The following is a 19,853-nucleotide window of genomic DNA, read 5'->3' as shown; positions in this document are numbered from 1 at the left end:
CTAATCAGCAGGCTGTAAAATATCGGGTAAGTTATAACATAAAAGACTAAACTTTCAGCAAAAGAAATTACAAGATGGGCATAAAAATTACTGGAAAAAATTAGTTCTTTAGAAATGGATAAAATTCTATGAAAAGTGATTTTTCAAATGAAAAAAATTAAACATTAACATGGTAAAGTATGCCTTTAATCATAACACTAGGGAGACAGAGGCAGGTGGATTTCTGAGTTTGATGTCAGCCTGGTCTACAAAGTGCCAGGCCAGTCAGGCCTACAAAAAAGAAATTAAGAAGCTAAAAAAAGATTACTAGAGAAAGCCATCTCTTAAGAAGCAGGTTAAGAGAGTCTACACAAAGAATACACAACAGATAATTTCTTTTACACACTATTTTATTCCATGCATGTAAAGAGAATCACCTCATCTACTTCCTCAGCTCCCAGAATGCACAGGCAATACTACTGTCATCATTCTGGAGTTGCTATTAGTCAAGTGTGGTTTGTTATCTTGGTTTCTTTTTCTGTGGCTATGATAAATACTGACAAAAGCAACTTATAGAGAAAGGGCTTATTCAGGACAGTCCAGGTGCCAGGAGCTTGAACCAACTGGTCCCTTCTCATTCACAACTGGGAAACAAACAAATGAATAGTGCTCAGTCCCTTTGAGACATTTATGAAATCTAGGACCCATAGGGTTGAAGAGATGGCTCAGAGTTAGGAAAACAGGCTGCACTTCTAGAGGACCTGGGTTCAACTCCCACCAGTGACATGGTGGCTAGCCAGTCTGTGACTCCAGTTCCTAGGGATCGACACCCACTTCTGGCCTCTGAAGGTACACAAGGTGCACAGACACAGATACAGGCAGAATACTCATACACATAAAAATAAATAAATCATTTAAAAAATTTAAATCCAGCATTCCAACCAGGTGCCACTCATAGTGGGCAGGTCTTCCCATCTCAACACAACCAACTTATCCCCAAAGGCATTCCCAGAGGCCCGTCTCCCAAGTGACTCCAGTTTTATCAAGATGACAACAGAAACCACCATAGCCATTTTCCTAGATTTTCCTTCTGTTTTTTTCTAAGCCATCAGGAAACCTAAGATTGTTACCTGAGGTTTGCTCAAAAACCCCTGAAGTAATCAAATTAACAGTCAGAAAGGTTAAATGGCTTTACTCCTAAAGTATTAAAGGCTCAGATTTATATAGTGTCTTTTCTTGCTTGAATCTAGTTACTCCACAGCTAGGTTGGAAACAGAAACTAAAGAGCAGCCACCACTCTGGCTCTGATTCAGGAAGTCCAAGACTGCTGCCCTGGAAAAAGAAAATAAATGATGCCAACAGATTAACTAATAAAACTGTTCCCATTCATCATCTCGCTCATCTTAGGAAGAACTCTAGAATCGAAAATATGAGTTTGAGTTATATATGTCCTGAATTTTCCTCTGAAGAATTTAAGTGGTTCTGGGGGCTGCAGATGCAGCTCAGCAGTTAACAGCACTGGATAGTCTTCTAGAGGATCCAGGTTTAGCTACCAGAACCCACAGAGTAGCTCACAACCACCCATAACTCCAGTTCCAGGAGGTCCAACCCTTTCTTCTGACCTCTGTGGGTACCAGAGATACATGAGGTGCAGACATACATGCAGGCAAAACATGGAGACACATAAAATAACCGACCCATAAAAAAAAACTAAGTGGTTTGACTAGTTATGGGAGCTGATGAATAAGTTCATGTCTACCGACTCAAAATAACTATTGCTCATTTTCTACTCTTCATTCAAACCCCATCATAGCCTCTTTATGGACCCTCTTTGTAGACAAAAAATATATGAATTTATTTGAGGAGAAATTATCTTCTTCCAAGCACCACAACTCCTTGTCTGTGTACACATGCTTATCTTACAGTCATTCTCATGAAACTGTGTTATAATTAAAGGCCAACCTCTAGCTTATACTCTCGACTTCATCACAAAAACCTCATATATAGAATCTTTTGAAAACCATTTGTCTTAGTTAGGGTTTCTATTGCTGTGAAGAGACACTATAACCACGGCAACTCTTATAAAGAAAACATTTAGTTGGGTGGCTTAAAGTTCAGAGTTTGAGTCCATTATCATCATGGTGGGACATAGTGGTGGGCAGGCAGACATGGTGCTGAAGAGGTTCCTGCATCTTACCCAGGCAATAGGAAGTGGTATAAGACACTGGGCGTGACTTAAGCACATATGAGACCTCAAAGTCCACATCCACAGTGACACACTTCCTCCAACAAGGCAATACCTACTCTGTAGTAGGAGGAGCAGGCTGCGTCCCGGCACCCAGCTAGCTTAACCCCCGAAATAATCACATGGAAATTGTATTAATTAAATTACTGCCTGGCCATTAGCTCTAGCCTCTTATTGGCTAACTCTCACATCTTGATTAACCCATTTCTATTAAATCTATGTATTATCACGTGATTGTGGCTTACCGGCAAGAGTCTAACCTATGTCTGTCTCAGGCATAAGATTCACAGCATCTGCCTGTCTCTGCTTTCTTCCTCCCAGAATTCTGTTCTGTCTTCCCCGCCTACCTGAGTCTGCCCTATCAAAAGGCCAAGGCAGTTTCTTTATTCAACCAATGAAAGCAATACAAATACAGAAGAACCTCCTACACCATTACTCCAACAAAGACATACCTCCTAATAGTGTCACTTCCTTCAGGGGCCATTATAGTGCAAATTCTAAGCAAAGAAGAAGAGGAGGAGGAGGAGAAGGAGCAGGAGGAGGAGGAGGAGCTGGAGAAGGAGGAGAAGAAGAAGAAGAAGAAGAAGAAGAAGAAGAAGAAGAAGAAGAAGAAGAAGAAGAAGAAGAAGAAGAAGAAGAAGAAGAAGAAGAAGAAGAAGAAGAACCTGGTGTCAGATGCTTCACACAATGGCCTCTCTGTACCTCCTTTCAGGGTCACCCCTGACACATGCCTGGTCTCAGTGACTTTCCTTAGTACTCCTTGATTCTAAAGTCAGAATCACATAGCTGAAGGTGACAAGTTCTGCTGCTTGCTAAAGCTGGAACATGGCCCCCTCATTCAATTACATATTCACCAGCTTTCTGCTTTTGATGGTTACCTTCACTGCCTAATCTTGGCTCTTCTGGAACTTGCTCTGTAGACCAGGCTGGCCTCAAACTCAGAGATTACCAGCCTCTGCCTCTGGAGTGTTGGGATTAAAGGCTTCAAGCTTTTCCTTAATTCCTTTTCACAGATTGGAAATTTAGCTGAGTGGGACCTTGTCCCAAGGTCACCACTCCCTTTATTCCAATTCTTAATCTGTTTATCTCCTTGAACACAGGATTTAGCTCTACTCCACTTCCTGATATTCCTTTTCTCCTCAAATTTAACATTTTATAATTTACCCTGTTCAATTTGTTCCTTTTCACTATAAATCTTTAGAGTTACCACTAATAACTATACAACAGAGTCTATATTAGGCTGTTTTGAGATTATTCTCTGTCAACGAAATTATCCAAAACTCTTCACTTCAGCCTCAGGCAAACTCTTCGGACAAGGGCAAAAGGCAGCCACATTCCCTCACCTCCTCCCATTCCTCCCACCTTCCCCCAACACCCCCCCCCATTCACTCCTCAGAGAAGGTAAGACACATTGCTTTGGGGATGGTCCAAGGCCCTCCCTACTATATCTAGGGTGAGCAAGATATTCATCCAAAGAGAATGGGTTCCAAAAAGTCAGTACAAGCAGTAGAGATAAATCCTGGTGTCATTTCCAGTGGCCCTGCAGTCTGCCCCAGCCACACAATTGTCACCCACATTCAGAGGGCCTAGTTTGGTCCTATGCTGCTTCCTTCCCTGTCTGGCTCCCATTAGCTCAGGCAAACTGTTCCAGTGGGCATACCCATCACCATCTTGACCTCTTTGCTCATATTCTTACTCTTCAACAGGACTTTGGGAGGTCAATTCAGTGCTCTGATGCAGGTCTCTGTCTCTGTTTCCATCAGTTGCTGGATGAAAGTTCTATGATGATATTTAAGATAGTCATCAGTCTGACTACAGGGCAAAGCCAGTTTGGGTCCCCTGTCCTCTATTGCTTAAGGTCTTAGCTGGGGTCATCCTTGTAGATTCCCGGTAATTTCTCTAGTGCCAAGTTTCTTGTTAGTCCCATAATGGCTCCCTCAACCAAAATATCTCTTTCCTTGCTCTCATCTCTGTCCTTCTTCCATCTCAATTCCCTCCAATTTTCCTCCCCCCATTTTCCACTTCCACCCTCACTTCTCCTTCCACCCCCATGTTCCCAATTTTGTCAGGAAATCTTGTCTATTTCCCCTTTCCAGGTGGATCTATGTATGTTTTTCTTAGGGTTCACCTTGTTACTTAGCTTCTCTAGGATCATAAACTATAGGCCAGCACAAGTACCTTTTTTTTCTCTTGGAAGCAGGTCCTGGAATGTATATCAAGATAGCCTCAAACTTATAATCCCATGCCTCAGCTTCCTGATTGCTACCGTACCTGGCTTAGGATATCATTTTTAAGTGAAAGTACAACAAAGTGTGGGCATCAGATTTGAGTTCTGGCACACATAATCTCAAAAGTGAATGACAGGACAGGAATGTAGAGGAAAACAAACAAAAGTATTTTCTGCCAAAGAGAAAATTAAGACTTTTAAGTAAATACTAGAATGTTAGAAAAGTTACATGTGACACTGTGAGCGCTAACAGTTTCCTAATTCCTACCTCTTCTGAGGACTCAGAACGTCTGTAACTCCTGTTCCAGGAGATCAGTCCCCCTCTTCTGGCCTCTGCGGGCTACACATGATGCACGAATATGCATGTGGGCAAAATAGCCATACACTTAAAATAACACAATTAAAATAATACAAAAAGTAAACAAGATATGGAAAAGCATACACAGCCTGAAGAGTCTAAATTGCATATTCCCTGACTCTGGGGTGATTGATGTGCTCCTAGTTTTATGTCCATTAGACACAAACTAGAGTCATTTGGGAAGAGGGAATCTCAATTGAAAAAATGTTCCTACCAGACTGGCCTGTGGGCTTGCTTGTGGGACATTTTCTTGATTGCTGACTAATGTGGAAGGGCCCAGCTCACTGAGGGTGGTGCCACTGCTGGGCTGGAGGTCCTGGGTTGCTTTTAAAAGGCAGACTGAACAATACATGAGGAGAAAGTAACACTCTTTAGTGGCCTCTGCCTCTTGCCTAGAATTTCTGCCCTGACTTTCCTAGACCATAGACTGCAAGTAGTAAGATGATAATAGACTCTTTCTCCCCGGGTTGCTTTTGTTCATGGTATTTAGCACAGCAACAGAAGCCTGAACACAGGCAGGTGATCTGACTTTGCTACTGAGACAATATCTGAGAGCTCTTGAGGTTCCATATTTCATGAAGCTTTCCTGCCTGGTCTAATAGTGATGCAAGTCACTCATCTTCCTGTGTGGACCCCAGAAACTATTCTGCCTTGTTCTTTCAAATAGCCAAGAGTAACTGGCTTCTTTCACAGATCTTTGGAGCTGTCTTCTCTCTACAGTTGCCTTCTCACTGGTACTGTGCCACAAATTCTGGCTACCTTGGCTTCCAAGAAGTAGGATGTCTGTCTTAGCTCAGTGGTAGCAACAGGTTCCACATCATAGTATCTGAAAACTGCTACCAGACTGTGGTGCTTTCTATCTTGTTTCCCTCTCAGTCCTGTGCTACCTGTTTGCCAACATCTGAGACAAACCTTAACATATATTTCATCAGATCAATTTTTTTTTTGGAAGGAGGAAAGTCAAATCCGTTACGCCATCTGTCTAAAAGTAGAACTAGAACTGTATACTTATTTTTACATTTTGGGGAGAGAGAAAATTTTATATTTTTTGGTACATTTCTGACCTCTCAAGTAGATTAGATTTGAGGAAATCCATGTTCATTACTGTAAGCTGGTGGCTGGAGAGTATACAGACTGTGGTATGGAAGCTATTATTGCTGTTTTGCCAAATGAACATGCTATGATCATTAAAATGTTCTCTAACTATATTCATGTTTGTCAGTTTGGAGAGAGAAGCTACTCTCAGCAGTGGATGGCAGAATCAAAACTGGTTCAAAGTATTGAGAGTGACTGTTCAATGAGCAGCTGGAAAGGGACATCTGTACCACTGGAAAGTTGTCTTCTCAACCTTACATAGGGCTGTACCCTTGAACTTACAGCAGCTACAATTATGGGCAAAATAGTGTCCCCCTCAATATTCTGACAGGGGACACATGAATCCCCCACCCCTGAAGATGTATTAGCAATTATGGTTTCCATCAGTTGTATAAACAAGGGATAAGGTAAAAGTGCCAGTGCTCCTGAAATAACCCCTCACCCACACTGCTGTGAACAATCCTAATTAAACTCAATGAGTCACACGCAACAGCTAAGAAGAAAATGAGTAGGTTAATCTGATCAAATATATTACACATGTACTCTACCAGGCAAACAGTAGCCACCTATAGCTACTGGGGGGAGGGATAGTTTTTTGTCAGCTTGACACAAGCTAGGGTCCTTTGGAAAGAGGAAACCTCAGTTGAGACAATGCCCCATTAGTTTGACCTGTAGGAAGGCCTGTGGGGCATTTTCTTGATTAGTGATTGATATGGGAGGACCCAGCCTACTGCAGGCAGTGCCACCCATGGGCAGGTTCTGGGTTATGTAATAATGTAGAATGAGCAAGCCGGTCAGCATGCACTGACTTCCCTCCATGATAGTACACTTTCCTCCTTTTGATCATGCTTTTGATCATGGTATTTATCACGGCATAGAAAGCAAACTGGGACTATGTGGGTGTTTCAGCCTCCTTCCCTGCTCCTGAATCTGCTCTTCAAAGTAAGATTGGAAGAAAGAAAGAAAACTGCCTGAGCACAATGAAACTATACTATAACTGGAACACTCACTCAACCAATAATCATTATGTGCTGCTTGCTGGCCCTTAACTAGCGTAGAGGAACACACTTACATGCACAGCACTTGGAAGGCAGAAGATAGTTTGGGCTACTGAGCAAGACCTAGACTCAATAAAAAAAAAAAAAGGCAGAGAAAGAGAAAAGAAGACTGAGAAAAAGAGGGAGGAAAGAGAGGGGAAGTGTGGAGGCAAGGAGAAGGAGAGACCGGCAGAACCAAGAGGAATAAGGAATTTCAGTCCTCATTCAGTTTGAGGCTGGAGATGTAACCCTTCCAGGAATACTAGTCTACCACATGCAAGGCCTTGAATTCAATTCTCAGTGCTGCAAAAATAAAACAAAATTAAAATTAAAAAATAGAGGAAATCAGATCTCTGTAGATTCAAAGTCAGCCAGCCAAGTCTACATAGAAAGCTCCAGAATAGACAGGGTTACACAGAACAATCCTGTCTCAAAATAAATAAATACCAATCAACTAAGTAACTAAGACATAACAACTACCCAGTTAACAAAAACAGTAAGGTGTGGCCTAGCAAAGATACACAAGCAGACCACTTACAGGAAAGAAAATGATAAAGTGTGAGAGAAGCTAACAAGAGAAGGAAATCTATTTCTGTCACAAACCTACAGGCCACAGAAATGCTGACCTCCTTACAGTAGAACTGGTACTACTCTCCAGGCCTGAGACTCAATGCAGTCCCGAGTGCTTCTATGTCTGCCCAATTTCTCACAGAATGGTTTCTGAGAAATAACTCATTTGCCAAGTGCTTGGTGACAATGAACTCAAAGCAGAACGTCAGTCACAGATCTTAAGACAGGTGCCACATACAAAAGGCCATCTGAGTAGACACCTACTACACCTCAGTCTCTGATGCAACACTAACAAGATTATACTGAACATTAATATCAAACATTTTTTAATCACCTAAGATGTTAAACAGTAAGTTAAACTCTTTACAATAAGAACATGTTGCACAACTTACGATATTTACTGTGAATTTCATCTATCTCCTTCTCTGTCTGGTCCTTTGTAAAAACCATGACCTAAAATAATAAAAAAAAATCTTTAGAATTACATCAAAATGACAAAAAATGGAAATCAATGCACAACTTTCAAAACTTCAAATGTGGTTGCTTAAAACAGAGGAAGCCAATCCACTTCTGAGTAGCCTGCGCGCTTCCTCCAACTGTCGTGAGCAGCAAGCAGTCTTCCTCATCACTTCTTCCTCAGCAGCAGGTTTTTATTTTTGTTAACAAAAAAAGGAAAAACAACTTTTTCCTCAAATCAAGTAACATCCAAGAAGGAAATCTCACCATGATTAAAATATGTTTTTTTAAACAATATTATAGTGAAATCTGAGAGGTTGTATATACCCTGGTGTGTGTGTATGTACAGGTATGTATGGATGAGCATGCTCGTGCACATATGAAGACCCTCTGCCTTATTTTCTTGAGACAGAGACAGGGCTTCTCACTGAACCTAGAGCGAGGCTGGTGAGAAATCCTAGCAGTCTCCTGTCCCCACTCCCCACAGCAAAGGAGTTAGAGACATATGCAGTCATGCTTGACTTTTTACATGAGTGCTGGAGATTTGAACTCAAGTTCTCAGGCTTATACAGCAAGTGATCTTTCCTGCTAAGCCATCTACAGCCTCAGATGTTTATTTATTTGACAAATGTTCATGTTATAAATGAGTAATTTGGCAGTAGCTATAGCCTATATTTTAGGCCAAGGTGGGATTCATTTGTTAAGAGATTTTAAGTTTTGGTTTTTCCCATAAATAAAAATATCCCAATAAAATGTGTAAAAAAGCTATATCCAACTCCAAATAGTTGAGAAAGAAATATCCAAAATCAAAACACATATGAGCCTGTATCTAGAAGACAAATGGAGGAAAATTGTGTCAGGTAATAAATCTGATAGTAAAGAATAGTACCCTTCCTTCCACCTTTCTGCATATGTAAGGTTTCTCAAATGAAATATTGTGGAGAAATATTTGGTAGAGGAAGAGAGCCAGAACAAAGAAAGGGGCGAATATGAGCAAAGTACAATGATATGAACGTATGAAACACATAAAGAAATCCACTGTTTTGTTGTTACTAAAAAACACTAGTTAAAAATTAAGATATATTAAGAAAACAAAGACAAATTTTAAGCAAGTCTGATTTTTGAGTTGTACGAGTCATTTCCTCTTTCTGCTTTGAAACTTGCATGAATCTCTTTTCTTTTTTTTTTTCTAATTGGTGAAATTTCTTTATTTTTTTTTTTAGTAAATTTTATTAAATTATAAAAGTTTCCATTTCCGCCCCCCCTCCCAACACCCTCCCACTCCCCCCACTCCCCCCTCCTTCCCCTCCGTCCCCCAGGGCAGTCAGGGTTTCCTGCCCTGTGGGAAGCTCCAGCTCCCTCCCCCTCCCTCCAGGTCCAGGAAGGCGAGCGTCCAAACAGACTGGATCCCCAAAATCCAGCATATGCAGAGGAAACAGGTCCCAGTGTCATAGTCAATGGCTTTTCAGAAAGACCCCGGGCCAGCCACAGTCAGAGAATCCGGCCAAATTCCGAGAATCTGGCTAGATCACGTCCTCGTTCAGTCCCAGTCCGACTGGCCCTGGTAAATTCTCATCAGATCCGTTCCCTTGTATCAGTGGGTGATAGCATCCCTCGCAGTACTGATTTCGTCTTTCATGTTCCTCCTCCTTCCGCTCCCCCTCCGGACCTCGGGGGGCTCAATCCGTTGCTCCAATGTGGGCCTCCGACTGCATAGCCGTCCTTCGCCATGAATCTCTTTTCTAATTCTTGAAGTCTAGTTCATCAACTAAAGTGTGGTTCTGTATTAATAATATTACATTAGATACATAAAACCCAGGATAGCTGAAACAATTCTGAGTTATAAAAGAACTGCTGGAGGTATCACCACCTCAGATTTCAAACTATTATTATAGAGCTACAATCATTTAAAAAAACATGGTATTGACATAAGAAAGCATACTGGTCAACAGAATAGAACTGAAGACCCAGATATAATTCCACACACCTACGGACACCTAATTTTGGACAAAGAAACTGAAAATACACATTGGAGGAAAGACAGTATCTCCAACAAAAGTGCTGGTCAAACTGGACAGCTGCATGTAGAAGAATAAAAATAGATCCATAGCCATCACTCTGCACAAAACTCAACTCAAAATGGATCAAGGACCTCAATGTGAGACATTGTATCAAATTGAGATACATTGTATCATAAAGAAGAGAAGGTAGTGAATAGGCTTGAATTCACTGGCACAAGAAGAGAATTTCTAAACAGGACATCAACAACAGGCAGTAAGTAATAAATGGAACCTCATAAAGCTAAAAGCTTCTGTATAGCAAAAGACACCATCATTCAAGCTAAGTGTCAGCCTATGGAATAGGAAATTTGATAAAGGGTTAGTTATCTAGAATATATATATAAAGAACTAAAAAAATCTGCACATAAAACAAATGGGTTAACCCAATTTAAAAATGGGGTGCAGAATTAGTTTCAAAAGATGAAACACAAATGGCTGAGAAACACTTTTAAAATGTTCATCCTTAGCCATCAAGGAAATTAAAACTACTTTGACACTGTATCTCACCCCAGTCAGAATGGCCCTAAACAGTAAAAGCAAATAATAATAGTTGCTGGTGAAGATGATGCAGGGAAAGGGAACACTGATTCACTGCTGGTAGGGGTACAAACTGGTACAGTCACTATGGAAATCAATTTACCACAAGATTCAGCTGTACCCATCTTGGGTATATATCCAAAAAACTCAACATTCTACTACAGAGGTACTTGCACATCCATGTTAATTGGGACTCTAGTCATAATAGCCATAAATTGCAGATAGCATAGATCTCCATCAATTGAGAAATGGACTATTCATCTACTAAGATAACTGAAATAATGAAATTTGCAGGTAAATAGATGGAGCTAGAATCAATCATCCTGAATGAGGTAACCTAGACCTAAAAAGAAAAATATTTCATGTTTTCTTTTGTATATGGATGTCAGTTTTAGACATGTGTATGTCAACCTGAATAATTTCAGAGGTTAGCTAGTAAGGGATCAGGGAGGGGTATAATGTTCCAAAGAAAAGGAAATAGAATACAGTATTATAAAGGGATAAAGGAGAAATTAGGAGGACTAAATGGGAAGGGGAATGGAAGGGCAGAATAAAGGAGGGATTATATAGAGGGACATCTCAATAAAACACACAATATAAAAACTCAGAAACTGATATAGGTTTCAACCTGAAGATTCAAACAGCAAAGCAGCCAGCTATTGGCTCTTACCTCAACCTCAAGTCTGAAAATGGCGATCCTGCCTCCAGGAATCTCAGAATGAGACTGTGTCTGTGAGTTGTCTCTTCCTGTTTTATAATTCTCTCTAGTTCTGGGATTAAAGGCATATACCACTACCACCTGGTTTCTATGGCAAACTACTGTGTCTACTGGAATTAGTGTGTATTGATGCTGCCTGGTCTATAAGGCTTGCCAGTGGTGCTGTTTTACTCCCAGATCTTCAGGCTTTAGTTATTAAAATACAATTGAAATGTGACTACAGATACCTAACACTAAAGGCTGTTTGAAAAGCCATATGGAAATCTACTCCTATAGAAGCTTCCTAAAATATATACATATATGAAAAAAATTTAAATGGAGTCAATGCACCAATTAGGCATCTTAAGTCACCAAGTAAAACCTCCAAAGACAAGAATAGGTTATATCTTGTTGAATCGTGGCCAAAAATACCCATAGACACCTTTAAATACAAGCTATTATCAAGGTTATTGATTATTCTCTATAACCTGATAGTAAGGCCCTATTATTGATGTTATCAAACATGGGGAAACTGAGCTGGTGCCCAACTGACTAGTACCCCTACTGACTAGTGTTCATGGTACGAGAAAATATTCTTCCATACTACCAGAGGAGAAAAGTAATTATTAGTATCACTCAGCTACAACAGACACCTGCCTGCAAGATATACTGGCACAATGTTACAGGAATAATCAACTACTTTTATTTTATTAGATTTAAGGCCCACTCCATGAGTTGGAATTCATACCTGTGTCAGGTCAAAAACTAGTCATGGGCATAAAGGAAAACCTACTATTATTCTGTTAATGGAACAAAGCAGTAAAATGATTCCTAATGACATACTGCTATACCCATGTATCGGAGCATTATTCAATTTTCATCAGAAAAGCTTCTTCATGTAGTAGATGGTAATTAACAAAGAGATTCACAACTGGGCAGTGTTCAGAGAGTGAGAGACTGTGGAACACTCAGCCCTAAATGGGACATTTTTATCAAACTCCTCCCCTCAAAGTTCAAGGATCTATATGGGAAAAGTGGAAAGATTTTCAGAGCCAAGGAAACAGTGTCTTCCAGACACAACAGAACAGATGCACATATGAATTCAGAGACTGTGACAGCAGGCACAAGATCTGCACAAGTTCAAACCAGACAAAATGCCCAGCACTGAGAAGGGGAAGTGAACACAAAGCCCACCCCTAACCAAGAAGCCATTTGTAATTGAAACATGCCGGCAAAGGGAATATCAGTCTTCTTTAACAGACTGTCACTAGGTGTGCCCACCACACCCCAGGGCAGGTCTCATGCCCAGTACTTGGCCAACACAAAGTGGACTCTATTTTTTTTTTTTTTGGTGCACTTTATTTTGCGATTTTTTTTGCTTTATTCTATTTCTTTTAGTTTTTTTCTGATTTTTGTTGTGTTTCTTGGATTTTTTGTTGTTATTAGAGGAAGGAAAAGAACATAAAGTTGAGTGGGTTAAGAAGTAAGGAGGAGCTGGGGTAAGAAAAAGGATGTGATCAATATATTCTATGAGAAAACATTTTTAAAATAAAAATTTTTATAAAGAGTATTACATTAGCTGAGAGTGCTGTTGTGCATACCTTTGATCCTAGTACTTGGGAACCAGAGGCAGATAGAAAGATCTCTGTGAGTTTGAGGTCAGCCTGTTCTATACAGTGAGTTTCAGGCCAGCTACAAACTGAGACCTTATCTCAATATATGTATATATATGAAGTAGAAATAAGAAAGATAGAAGAAAGAGGAAGAAGAGGAGAAAAGGGAGAAAAATGATTACATTAATGGTGTTGAAGTAATAGCTTAGAAGTCAGAAGCATTTGACACTTATTTAGAAAACCTAAGCTGCTATGGGACAATGGTCTTTTATCCAGTCACTTGTATTATTTTTAATAAAACGCTGATTGGCCAGTAGCCAGGCAAGAAGTATAGGCAGGGCGACCAGGCAGAAAGTAGAGGCAGGGCAACAAGAACAGAAAAATTCTGGGAAGAGTAAAGATTCAGTCTGTAGTCGTCACCCAAACACAAGCCAGAAACAGAGCAAGCAAGATGTAACTGCCTTGCCAAAAAAAGATACCAAGCCACGTGACTAACACAGACAAGAATTATGGGCTAATATAAGTAAAAGAGTTAATAAGAAGCCTGAGCTACTAAGCCAAACAGTTTATAATTAATATAAACCTCTGTGTATTTATTTGGGACTGAATTACGGTAGGACCAGGTAGGACAGAAACCTTTGTCAACACTAAGCTTAGTTCTCAGCACCCTTATCAGTCAACTCACAAGTGCCTATAACTCCAATTCCTAGGAATCCAACACCCTAGTCTGTCCTCCACAGGAAAGCAGGCATACACACACACACACGGTATATATACACAACAACATACACATGTAAATAAAAATGTAATCTTAAAAAAAGAATATTATATTAAAATTTCCTAAGTGGTAGGCACTTGTGTTAAAGTAATATAGTTGCCTATTTTCCTTAAATTAGATTATTAAAAATTGACCCATGATTCATAGAAGCTTAGAAAGGATAATTATAAAAGATAAGTTGCTGCTGAATGTGAATTAAATTCTGGTCCTATTGTTTCTCCAAAGAGCTACAAAAGTCATCAGAAAAAGCAGAGTAAACCCAGAACTCATTCTTAACACTTATGAAGATTGTGCACTGCTGTTTATAAAGATTAAAAACCTTAGAATATTCTCATTTTTTTTTGTTTTGTTTATCAAGACAAGGTTTCTCTATGTAATAGCTCAGACTGTCCTGGAACTCAGATTGTAGACCAGGCTGGCCTCAAACTTACAGAGATCCACCTGCCTTTGCTTCCTGTGTGCTGGGATTAAAGGCATGTACCATCACTTACCAGATTCCTATTTTTCTTTAGTTGTTTCTTCTTTCAAATGTGTCCTAGTGACATACTCATTTTCCTAGCTAATAGTTCACATGCTGGTTTAGTGTTCAGCCCATGGCTGCTTGGCCCAGGCACCTGGGCAGAACACCACAGTGGCAGGAGTAAGTGGTGGAGGAGCAAACATCTTTACCTCATGGCAGATAAAAAACAGCCGAGGGCTTTGTCTAGGTGACTCCAGCTGTACTTTATGCTGTAAGTTTGTTAAACACAAATGCTATCTAAAAACATGAGCTGTAAAGAAATCTTAATTCTCTAAATAGCAATGTGTTCCAGTACATTTTCTACCAAAAAAAAATTTATAAAGGCTGGCTTTTAATTTTAAAAGTACAATTCAACAATTCCGTCCTGCACAACTACACAGACACTGAAACAGATTCAACATACATTTTCATTGAGTTTACTCGCTTCAAGGCGCATCCTGGTCTTCTCCATGTTTTCAATTTCTTGGACTATTTCAGCAACTATTAAAATAAGAACAAAATTAAAATCCACTTACTCTATGCCTATGTGAGGTTTTAACAATAGAGAAAGACAAGTGTATATACATGCAGATTCCTATCTTCTTTTAGCAAATTTCCAAAAATAAGTGTGGTGGTTTGAAGAAGAATGGCCTCCAATAACTCATAAATTTGAATGCTAAGGTCCCCAGTTAGTGAAATTTTTGGGAAGGATTAGGAGGTGTGGCTTTGTTGGAGGAGGTGTGTCACTGGGGGCTGGGTTTTCACAAAGGTCCAGTTAGGCCCAATCCCACTCTCTTTCTCTCTCGGCCTGAAACTTGCACATGAGATGTAAGCTCTCAGCTACTACATCAGTGCCATGCCTGCCTGCCTGCCACCCTCCCCCCATCCCTGCCATAATGGTCATGGTTGCTTGCTTTGCTCTTGGTGTTTCAGCACAACAATACAACAGTAATTAAAACAGTAAATCTAGCAACATTTCAAAGTAAAACATTAAAAAAAAATGTGGAGCTTTAGTTTTCAACTCTTCTACATATCAAAATAAAATTGTAAGAAATACTATGTTATTTTTGTCTTCTCTCTTGAATATATAAACAACAATTCCAAAGAAATATGAGAATTTACACTATGAGCAAAACTAAAACTCCAATATATTAAATGTATTGAAACTTGCCAAGAAGAAAGATCTGCAAATACCAGGGGAAATGTCCTTGCCTCCAAAACAAGTATCCATAGACAGTTTTATTTTTTTGGTTTTTTGTTTTTTTTGTTTTTTTGAGACAGGGTTTCTCTGTGGCTTTGGAACCTCTCCTGGAACTAGCTCTTGTAGACCAGGTTGGCCTCGAACTCACAGTGATCTGCCTGCCTCTGCCTCCCAAGTGCTGGGATTAAAGGCATGTGCCACCACCGCCCGGCTCCATAGACAGTTTTAAATCACCCACAGCAGGAGACCACACATTAAATGGCTCCCTCTAAACATAAACAGTGTAGATTTTGCAAAAGTTGTCTTTCAATACTAAAAGTCAATCTATTGAAGTGCATGAGGTACATAATAAGAACTGACAATCATTTATGTGTAAAAAGATATTAAGTCTGTAATTTACTTCAAAATATTCTATGTAGAGGTTTTAAATGGTAGACAAAAAACTAGGATGGCTTGACAATTGGTTATATTGTAGGGCTGACAATTGGTTACATTACATGGGTGAAATGAGAGTACTTCTTAGTAAACCCACTCTTACCCTCCTCATTCAATCTCCCTCTACATCCACCTCAATCTCCCCTTTGTATCAACTTCAAATAATCCTACTAAAGTTTATTTAAATTCAAAGCAACTGCTTCACTTAAACAAAATATTTTCTTTTCCAAGTACTGATATGTATCTGCCTCCTTAATTTTGTAGGGCTGATAGAAACAATGTAAACAGTATCATCTGTGAACAAGAACTGTTTATCTTCTTGTGAGCTTACTGAGTCACAGTATAATAGGAAAGCAAAAGTATTTACATTCTATCTCATGCATTAACACAAGTACCAATGAAGACATCTGGCACACTCTACAATAGTAAGAAAATTATACTACGGTGGGCACAAGTTAAGGGTTTAAGCTATTTTTAAAATTATTTCTGATTCTGATTAGGGTGTAGAGGGCTAACAATACTATCACCCTCACTATAATGACAAGGAAACACTAACAAGCTATCCAACTATAATTTTGCTTGAATCCATCAGAGTTAAAGTCAAACAACAACTACATGTGCTAAAACCCAAAAATAGGTGGCAAGATTAGGAGAGATCATGACCATCAGGTGACAAAATGAAATGACTGTACATCTGAGTAAGATCATGGCTAAACTTTCTGATAGATTACAAAAGGCCAGGCGTGGCTACCAAGAAAACATAAAAAGGAAACAACAACAAAAACACAACTGAGCTCAGACACAGGAACATCGATGGCAGGCTGTTTCTACAGAATGTCAGCACTCCCATGTTTCTGCTACCTAGCACAATGAGATGGTGGGAGTCTCGGCTGCACATTCAGCCTCATAAACACTGCCATGCCTTCCCCTCATGTCAATCAATCAATGAGACAAAATAAATCTTCCCTCTTTAAGTTGTTTCTTCTCAAGTATTTGGTCACACCAAAAAGGAAAGTAACTGATACCAAAAAAATTTAGTACAGAACAAGCTGGGCCTGGAGGGTACATGCCTTTAATTTCAGTTCTTGGAAAGAAGAGGCTGGTAGACTTCTGAGTCCAAGACCAGCTTGGTCTACAAAGCGAGTTCCAGGATAGCCAAGGCTACATAGAGAAACTCTATCTTGGAAAACAGAACAAAGAAATCAGCACAGAGGGGCTGGAGAGATGCCTTTGTGGTTATGAGCACTGGTTGCTCTTCCAGAAGACCCAGGCTTGATTCCCAGCACCCACAAGGCACTCACAACCATTTGTAGCTCCAGTTCCAGGAGATTCATCCAATAGCCTCCTATGACCTCTATGGACGGACACACATAAACACAAATAAGTAAATAAATAAGTATTTAATATCTTAAAGAGAGAGGGAAAGAGGAAAGAAAGAAAGGAAGGAAGGAAGGAAGGAAGGAAGGAAGGAAGGAAGGAAGGAAGAAAGAAAGAAAGAAAGAAAGAAAGAAAGAAAGAAAGAAAGAAAGAAAGAAAGAGAGAGAAAATCAAATGGAGTCACTGTGATAAACGGCCATGTGGTTCACTGGCTTTGGAAGTAACATGCAGAAGGACCGTGCAAGAGTGTGAGGCCGCAGGCTAAAGTGCTAGAATCCTTTAACTGCAGCTTGACAGGCCATTGGTGGGAAAGAAGAAGACCAGAATGCTGAAATGTAGACAATGTGTATTCAAGAGGTTTCAGAGGGCAACAAGAGCTCTACTAGAACTAGGACAAGAGTTGAGGCCATTTGTGTAATATTCTAGCAAAGAATCTGACTGTATTCTGCCAGTCTTGACTATAACAATAGGGCTGAAGTAAAAACTAATGGATTACTTTGTTTGGTGGAGGAAATCTTATAATAGTACAACATTGGGGCTATGGCATGGCTACTGTTCAATGCTGCTATCCTAATTCTCAGAAAATAGAACAGGAAAATATAAAAAATGTACAATTCGAAAAGAAAGGAGCTTGAACCTGGGTAAAGCAGTGGACAGAAATGTAGTGTAGCAGAAAAGAGCTCTAACCACAAAGGCACTGGAACAGGGATGAACTTGTGGCTATTACCCAACTCATTCAGCTCAAGGACACAGAGTAAATAGACAGTAGGCAGATGTATAGAGACAAAAAATACCTGGGAGGAGGGGATTCTAGAATTTTGACCGTAATCTCAGGAGGCATTTTCACTTCAAAAATTTACCATACCATGCACTTTTCTGTTTTTATATCACTCTTCATTTTTTTCAAACATAAGGCAATTCTAAATGTTCTTACCTATAAAGAACTCCAAAATGTATGCATGGTCAAGTGAAAACTACATGGAGAATACTGACATTTTTATGAATCAGTACAAACTAAGGATGTTTGTTTATGTATAATAATCATAATGGAAATATCTAAGAGTTATAAGTGCTTGTTGAGGTTCTGTACTTGATAGATGAATGCATCCTATCACCTCAAAAACATTATGCAGCATGCAGGATTATAATCCTCAATTTACGGATGAGAAAATTAAAGTCCAGAGATATGACTTATTCACAGCCACTGAGCATAAACTAGGAGGACTGTAGGCCTCCAGATCACTCCTTACCACCATGCGTGTGTGGTGGTAAGGAGTATCTGGAAAGATACTCAAAAAACTGGCAATAGTGATTACTCTGCGAAGGGAACTGGGGCCAGGAGACAGCCTGAGAGGAATGGCCTTAGCAGTGTTTCTCCAGGTAGCTCTCGAAGGGATTCACCTGCTTATCTTACCTGCTGCCAAAAAGGTACTTATTAAAATTCTTTCTGTGGTTTATAATCTCTGAGTCACACACTTCTTTATTCAAAGATGAGAACAGATGTATTACTTTACCTGATTTAGGATGCAAAGCATCACATTGGGAATTATACATGTGTACGAATTCTTGGTGCCTTTTAATAAGCTGCTGTTTGTTTCCTTGAATAGATAAGCCATACTGTTTCAACTTTTTCTTTAAATCACGATCAGAGAGCAAATTGTACACAGTTTTTGGCAGTGGCTTTCTTTTGTGAGCAGAACTAAAATGAAAAAAAAAAGAGATCTGAGGATTATTGTGAATTATCAAATAGTCTCAATAAAATAGTAATTTGCCTTCCCAACACCTGACTGACTACAAAAATAGTTGAGTCATTAAGATAAAAAAGAAGAAGATAGGGAGATAGTTTAGTCAATGAAGTGCTTGCCTCACAAGCATGAGTTTGACCTCTGGCATACATATAAAAAGTTGGGGAGGTAAAAACGGCATCCATAGAGCTTGCTAGTCAGATAGCCTAACTAACCAGCAAGGCCATGTCCCAGTGAAACTCTGTCTCAAAGAATAAGGTAGAATATACTCCTGGTATGATACCCAGGGTTGACCTCTATCTTCCACACACATGCTAACATACACACATACAGCCCCTACACATGAACATGCATTACCCACACCCACACTAAGGTAGAAAGATGGGTAGGTGTCAGCAAATGCATTCTGAGTAGAAGTTCAGTTCTATGGGCAATTAGATGTATAATAAACAGTTGTCAAAGCAGTCTTTACAGCTTTCAAAATGACAACAGCAAATTAATAAGATCTTAACAGTAACAGAGTTTAAAATAAAAAGATTTTAAAAAAAAGCAAAAAAAGTTCAAAAGGCTGATGTTTCTCAAACTTCAGGAACCTCAGAACTGCCAGGAGAGTGTAGTTTAAGTGCAAATCCTCAGTAACTTTCTCTGCAGCACCCATCCACATGATGCAGACCTAAAGTGAAAATCTTTACTTTCCAGTTTCCTAAGGTAACTCTGATGTGGTGGTCCAAAGGTCATACTGAGAGCGTTATTACCGTCAAGTAGAGATATAACAGTTCTACTCACACAATGACCATTTTCTAGCTAAATTATCTCTTTTATGCTCTGTTAGTAAAGCCTGGAAAGCCAGAAATAACTACTTAATTATAAAAGGACCTGAAAACCTCCACAGAGTATATTTTTCCAAATTGTTCTTATAATGGCATTCAATTGGGCTCCACAAG

The 19,853-nt window shown here is 39.6% G+C and overlaps 1 protein-coding gene across 5 annotated transcripts in view; it reads right to left on the bottom strand.

Moving 5' to 3' along the window:
* The window catches only part of Rad18 (RAD18 E3 ubiquitin protein ligase), an 85,800-nt gene that overhangs the window by 40,863 nt on the left and 25,084 nt on the right, over nt 1-19,853 (bottom strand). For all 5 annotated transcript variants that reach the window (XM_048438542.3, XM_048438544.3, XM_048438543.3 and 2 more), the window contains 3 exons: nt 18,679-18,863; nt 14,576-14,652; nt 7,904-7,964 (listed from right to left, as the gene is read on the bottom strand). In XM_048438542.3, coding sequence (XP_048294499.3) covers nt 7,904-7,964; nt 14,576-14,652; nt 18,679-18,863 — 323 coding nt within the window. The remainder of the gene's footprint in view (nt 1-7,903; nt 7,965-14,575; nt 14,653-18,678; nt 18,864-19,853) is intronic.

The sequence above is a fragment of the Myodes glareolus genome, chromosome 3 (assembly GCF_982192425.1).
Source record: "Myodes glareolus chromosome 3, mMyoGla1.1, whole genome shotgun sequence".
Classification (NCBI taxonomy): domain Eukaryota; kingdom Metazoa; phylum Chordata; class Mammalia; order Rodentia; family Cricetidae; genus Myodes; species Myodes glareolus.
This window is presented reverse-complemented; position numbering and strand designations above follow the sequence as displayed.